Source organism: Cynocephalus volans, chromosome 4, assembly GCF_027409185.1.
Source record: "Cynocephalus volans isolate mCynVol1 chromosome 4, mCynVol1.pri, whole genome shotgun sequence".
Lineage (NCBI taxonomy): Eukaryota > Metazoa > Chordata > Mammalia > Dermoptera > Cynocephalidae > Cynocephalus > Cynocephalus volans.
In genome coordinates, this window is record NC_084463.1 from 40,153,402 (window position 1) to 40,160,439 (window position 7,038).

General features: G+C 51.8%; 1 protein-coding gene across 1 annotated transcript; it reads left to right on the forward strand.

The window, feature by feature from the left end:
* Window positions 1–4,656: 4,656 nt before the first annotated feature.
* Window positions 4,657–6,140, forward strand: LOC134376042 (uncharacterized). The gene is made up of 2 exons (XM_063094733.1): window positions 4,657–4,825; window positions 5,461–6,140. Exons 1-2 carry the CDS (start codon window positions 4,657–4,659, stop codon window positions 6,138–6,140), a joined length of 849 nt encoding a protein of 282 aa, XP_062950803.1.
* The last annotated feature ends 898 nt before the right edge of the window (window positions 6,141–7,038 follow it).

The following is a 7,038-nucleotide window of genomic DNA, read 5'->3' on the forward strand; positions in this document are numbered from 1 at the left end:
TGAAGATATTAGGGCTAAAGAAGGGACAACCTGGTGGTCAGGGAGCAAGGTTTGGGAGAAGGTGTAGGGTTGATAAAGTAGAGACCAGATATTTGAAGATCTCCATCTGATAGAAGAAGTCAAGGACATGCTCCTTGTTACTTCAAAAGGGCTGGAAAATTCTGGGCTGCAGACACCAGACATAACACCATTTCCACCAGATTCCTGGGAAGGTGGGCATGCATCGCACTCACTAGGAGGTGGGGGCCAATCACCAGGGTCATGTTGTTACCAGGCATGGGTCCGGCTGCTCCCTTTCAAAAACAAGCCACTCAAAAGTCAAATGGTGGTAAAGATGGAAGTCTGCTTTTATTCAGAAATACCAGTGACCTGAGGAGAGATGTCAGGCTAACCATCTCTCCAATAAACCTGAAGGAGAAAGGCCAGACTCATATTTACTGAGGGGTTTTTAAAGAGGGGATTGAGGGAAGGGAGCATGGGAAATGAAAAGCAGGACGGAGGGGGACACGAGCTGTGGGGGCTCCGTTCAAGGAGCCGGGTGCAAGGTCTCACCAAGACTCCGCCTGGTTTCTGCTCCCATCCTTGTGGTTATCTCAGGGTCTGGATAGTGTGTGCGTCCTGGCAAGTCTGCAGCTTCAGGCTGTCTGGAAAAGAACTTTACGTTTCTGTAAATAATGTCATCTTGCCCCATATCAAGGTTTAAAATATCAAATAACCATGGGAAATGAAGGAACTCAGAAATACATGCCAAGAAAAAACTGTCCTTTTAAAATTTGCCTACAGCCCATGTAGTTTTAGGTCCCAACGTGGCTTCAGTCCTGCTCACTCTAGCAGTGACAGAACAAGTTGGGCAGGTCCTGTAACGCCAGAGTCCTGTATTAGTCTGTTTTCTGTAGCTTATAATGGAATACCTGATACTAGATCATTTATAAAGAAACTGAATTTATTTCTTACACTTTTGGAGGCTGGGAAGTCCACAGTCCAGGAGGTGCATGTGGTGAGGGCCTTCTTGGTGGGGACTCTCCACAGGGTCCTCTGGTGATGTAGGGTGTCACAGGTAAGAACAGCACCCTTCTTAGAAAGCCATCAGTCTACACCCATGGTAACCCATTACTCCATGAATGGATGAATCCATTCTTGAGGGTGTAGTCCTCATGATCCAATCACCTCTCAAAGGCCCCACCTTTCAAGTATCATAACAGGATTTCCCACCCTCTTAATACTGTTAAAGTGGGGGTCAAGTTTCCAGCACACGAACTTTGGGGGAACACATTTGACCCATAGCAGGTACCTTCCCACACCAGCACCACACAGCACTATGGATCTGATATCAAAATTTGATATCAAATGCCATTCAGTGTTCCCTATATTTTATTCCATACAATACTGCCTTTAAGGTTTACAGGAACGCCGACTGTTCTCCCAGCCAATGTCACTATAAAATGTGCAAACACCCCACAGCTCCCACAAACCAGATGGTGAGGGGGCAACAACTTGTGGCATTCCAGAAGTCTTAGAGCAAATCAAAGCTTTAATAATGACACAGACTCACCCCTTGACCAAACTTCAGTCAGGTGCCTCTGGGCCCTCTTTTCCATGAGGCCTCAGCCTTGGACCCTGTCTTCATCCTGCCTAGCACAGTCTTAGCAAAAAGTCCCACTAGGTCAGTTTAGAGAGAGCCCCCCACCCTTGACATCTCATCAGGCTGCTGTGGTTTGAATGTCCCCCCAAGCTCAAGTTGGAACTTAACCCCCAATGTGGTGGTAAAAGTTGGGGCTTTTAAGGGGCCATGAGGACTGTGCCCTCTGAATGGGTTGGTGCATGCGTGGAGTAACGTGCCGATGGTTTAATGGGCATGGTTCTGATGGCTTTGTAAGGAGAAGTTCAGCTCTCTTGCTCAGGCCATTCTCACCACATGATTTCCTACACCATCTAGGACCCTGCAGAGACTCCCTACCCAGAAGAAGGCCCTCACCAGAGGCACCATCTGGACCATGGACTTCCCAGCTTCCCGAAATCTAAGAAATAAATTATATTTCTCTATAAATTACCCAGTTTCAGGGATTCTGTTATAAGCAACAGAAAATGGACTAATATACCAATCCTCATCCCTCACCTTTGATTTTTAAGTCTGTGTTCTGTCCATCACAAGAATCCTGTTTGGTGAGTTTAGCAAGAAGGCCCCTACCCTTGATGTCCCCTCTCAGTAATGTCCCACGCACTTACCGCCTCACTGTGTTCGTTGGCTGTGAACCCCCTGCGGACCCTGCTATATTCAGAATCGAGCTCAGTCCTACACAGTGGCCTCTTTCCCTTATTGCAGTAGACCCACGTGACATCTACCTTTACCACCTTTAACTCGTGTCTGCCTTAGTTGATCTTCAACAATAACCTCTGGAGGAGATCGGAATACGTCACCCTAGAATATGCCACTTTGACATTAAGATTATTGTGAGCTGGAGGAAGCTGAGAAAAAGCGGACACAGGAAGAACTCTCTGCCTTCCCCTATCTTCCTTGAAAGAGAATGTAAATTCCTCCTTGTCAAGGTGTCCACCTCTCCCACACTAGAACAATCCTGTCACCAAAGACAGAGACAGCACTGAGGCGGATCTGTGTAAATAACTCTTGTTAAATGACCCTTATCTATTATGTTTCCTTATGTATTTGCCTTCCCACAATTTACCAGCAAGAAGCCCAGACCTCCTCTGCTTCCCTTTGTCTAGTCACTTACCCACAATTTATCACCTGTTGTTCCAGTGGCTGTAAGTCCCCACGGTTTTTAGCTATTTATGTTTTTTGGTTTTTTTTTTTAACATCTGTGAAGCCCCCATGCACATTATTTAAAAAGTTAGCATCAGGACGGCCAGTTATCTCGGTTGGTTAGAGCGAGGCGTTATGACACTGGCTTAGATCCCCTCACCAGCCAACCACCAAAAAAAAAAGAAGAAAGAAAAGAAAAGAAAAGAAAAAAAGAAGAAAAGAAAATTAATAAAAAATAGTTAACACCAAATAAAATATGTAAGGTTTTGTTCTGTTAAACTGTCTTTTGTCAGTTTAATTCACTAAGAGAGTATAGGAAAAGGTTTTTCTCCCCTACACCTCAGAAAAATAAATACTACAAACATAAGACTTTTCATTTGAAAGTTTATTCATATTTTTTCTACACCTAGTTTTGTAAATTTCAAATAATACTTGTATGATTTGGAATTAGGGTTTCCATCCCTCAGACTCATGGTGGCAAACATGGATGGAAACAAAAATAATTAAAATTAAAATCATACAAACTTCACAAAACCAAATAAGTAGAAAAGAGCTAGATATGCTGACAGTTGCGCGCTGGCTCCATCAGGCTGTCTTGGGTGAGGTGAGACCCTGAAGTCCAAAGTCTCAGGCACTCAAGTGCTCCTCAGTCCTATGGGATGATTTTTCCATTTAATCTTCTCCAAGATCCTGCACCATCGTCCACAGCCTCCCTCTACTTTCTACAAGCACCGTGGCCAGAGCTGCTTCTGTGCACCTGCCCCACCTGATCGGGCTTCCCACACAGGGCAGAAGCCCAGCAAACACCCCCAGGCACAGGGCAGATCTCAGAGCCTATCCCAGGACAGCTTCGGGTGCATGTGCTCTCAGTGTTCCTCCAGTAACCTGCGCTGTGGAGAAGACAGGGCTCTGTTACCTGCAAGCCCTGAGTAAATAGCCTTTTGCCTCTTCTCATTAGGTGGTCTCTGTTTAGTTCCACATCAGGAAAAGGGGGGGGGTGTTCTGGGGAAAGGAACTACCCTCTGGATCTATTTGTCCTTCTGCATAACAAGACAACCTTTACTCACCCTCCTGTAACTTGTCACCACGCCCAGAAGCCCCAGCTCTATTCCTTTCTGTAGCTCAGGACGCTGTACAAACTCCAGTCATCTGGCCCTTCCTTGAGTCTCATGTTTTGCGGGACTCCTGTACCTATGCACACAATTAAAGTAGTTTTTCTCCTGTTGATGTGTCTTATGTCAATTTAATTCACTGCCCATCCAAAGAACCCAGAAGGGAAGAGGGAAGCCATATCCCCTTCCCCTACAGCATTAAAAAGATGAAGTAGAAAAAGATGAAGAAAAAATTATAAGAAAAAGAAAAGAGAAACAATACCAATGTAAGTCTTAAAAGACCTCAAAACCGTGTTAGGATCCTGACTCAAACAAACCAACTTTTTAAACATGCATGTTTTAGATAATAGGTGAAATCTGAACAGGAATCAGAGGTCAGAAAAAAACAGGAATTACTGTCAATTGTGTTGGGTAGGCAAAGCCTTGACTATCGGTAAAACGTTAATGAAACTTCTGGAAGTGAAACTACTGATGTCTGGGATTTGCTCTCAGAAAAAGAAAACCCTTCAGTCAAGACAAAACAACAGAGTAGATGAAGAAAATGCAGTAAAATGCTTATTTGGATTGTTTATTTATGGAGTTCATTGTCCTGTTGTCTTGGGTGCAACTGCTTGAAATTATTCATTAAAGGTTTTTTCCTTGTTGCTGTTTTTTAATCCTGATTGTACTTTCTAAACTGAAGGAAACCCTCAGGCCACATTCCCCCATTGATGTAAACAGCAGAGAGGGTTCCGGGACCGGGAGGGGGGTTGGTAAAGTAGAATTAACAGCAGTTGTTCGCTCATGCAGAGAACTGTGCGCGCCCACCACCCGCACCCTCCGGGTCACACGGAATCGAAGGCCAGACCCCGTCCTCGTGTGTTTAGTGAGGAGACACCACGGAAAAGCTCCAGCCGGGAAGCCCAGGGAAAGCCAGTCGTCTACACTGGGAGCCAGGTCGCCAACATCTGCAGCCAGGCCGTCTACACCCAGAGCCGGCCATCCGCACCTGCAGCCAGGCCGTCTACACCCAGAGCCGGCCATCCACACCAGCAGCCAGGCCATCTACACCCGGAGCCGGCCATCCACACCCGCAGCCAGGCCGTCTACACCCAGGGCCGGCCATCCACACCTGCAGCCAGGCCGTCCACACCCAGAGCCGGCCATCCACACCCGCAGCCAGGCCGTCTACACCCAGGGCCGGCCATCCGCACCCGCAGCCAGGCCGTCTACACCCAGGGCCGGCCATCCACACCTGCAGCCAGGCCATCTACACCCAGAGCCGGCCATCCACACCAGCAGCCAGGCCATCTACACCCGGAGCCGGCCATCCACACCCGCAGCCAGGCCGTCTACACCCAGGGCCGGCCATCCACACCTGCAGCCAGGCCGTCCACACCCAGAGCCGGCCATCCACACCCGCAGCCAGGCCGTCTACACCCAGGGCCGGCCATCCGCACCCGCAGCCAGGCCGTCTACACCCAGAACCGGCCATCTACACCTGCAGCCAGGCCGTCCACACCCAGAGCCGGCCATCCACACCTGCAGCCAGGCCGTCTACACCCAGAGCCGGCCATCCGCACCCGCAGCCAGGCCGTCTACACCCAGAGCCGGCCATCCGCACCCGCGGCCAGGTCGTCCATACTCGCACCCCCAGGAGGTGGCAGAAAGGTGCTGCTCAGCCTTCAAGGCCTTCTGCTCTCCTGCTCGCTTCCCCACACCCCACGCGTGGCCGGAGCCTCAGTTTCCTCGTCTGTCCGCTCAACCCCAGGACTCGGACACGGGTTGGTCAGGGTTGGGGCGGCGGCATTTCGGGGCTTGGTAACGTCCCCCGCCCCGCCCCAGGGGACCGGACCTACCTGTCGCCTCCCCGCAGCCCAGCCTGCCCCGCCCACCGTCTCCGCCTAAGCCGGACGCCCCCTCTCTTCAACCCCGGACCGACGCCGCCGATGCCCGGGAGAGTTGGGGGATCGCTACCCCCGGCGACCCGCTTCACCCTCCCAGGGGGGCACCCGCCCCTGCTCGCTGCCGCCTGTCCCCCCGACCCCCTTCACCGACCGCCCACGGGGACGCCCTCTCCCGCCCCCTCCACAGGGACCCCCTTCCCCTCCCAACGACTCACCCCAAACACAGCGGACAGGCTGCCGCCCCCTTTCCTCCCTTGTCCCCCAGCCCCTCCCCCACCAGCAAACCTCCTGTCCATCCCCCTGCCCAGGACAAGGCGGCCCCACTCCCGGCTGTCCCAGGACGCCGAGGCTCCTCCACTCTCCTCCCCTCCCCGACCCTGACCCAGCTGACGCCACCAAGTCCCCCGCGGCCCGGCCATCGCCGATCAGCCCCGGACGCCTGGCGTGGTGCGAGGGCCACCTCCCTGTGAGTACCGGCCCTGCAGGCCACCCTCCTGCGGCCTCTGGGTCAGGACCCCGGGTCCACCCCCGCCTTCTAACGGCGGCGCCTTCCCGCCCCTCCCGGCCGTCCTGTCCCTGCAGAGGCTGATACGTGGGAACCGTGGACACTCAGGCCCCGCGGTCACCTGGATGAGCCCGGCATTAACAAAGGAACATCCCCGGGACCGAAGGTGACCAGAGCCCTGATGACAGCCTCTGCCCAGACTGAGTCAGACCCCCAGCTCACTGGACGCTCCCCATCCCTGGCTTCTGTCCGCGTAGACAGCGTCCCCCAACCCTGAGGACCAGGGAGAGAGCTGACGCCAAGAGCTATGGCGCAGGAAGCGCTGATCAAGTTCCCAGGGGACAGACTCCGAAAGTCTGCAGTCCATAGACGCCATCACTTTCGGGATTGCAGAAAAATAGAGGAGGGTGGTGCTTGGAGTTTAGAAATGATTTTCAAATCCCTTTCCTAACTCGGTCCCAACAGTACCCCCGTGAAGTAGGCAGGCGAAGCTGTGGGTCTCCACTGCGTGGGGTTACATATTCTAACTCCAAAGGGTGCCTGTGTGCTCGCATGTGTGTGCCTGTGCAGGTCTGTGTGAGTCTGTGTGTGGGCCAGTGTGTATGTGCATGCACGTTTATGTGTGTGTGTGCCTGTGCATGTCTGTGTGAGTTTGTGTGTGGGCCAGTGTGTATGTGCATGCATGTTTATGTGTGTGTGTGCCTGTGCATGTCTGTGTGAGTCTGTGTGTGGGCCAGTGTGTATGTACATGCATGTTTATGTGTGTGTGTGCCT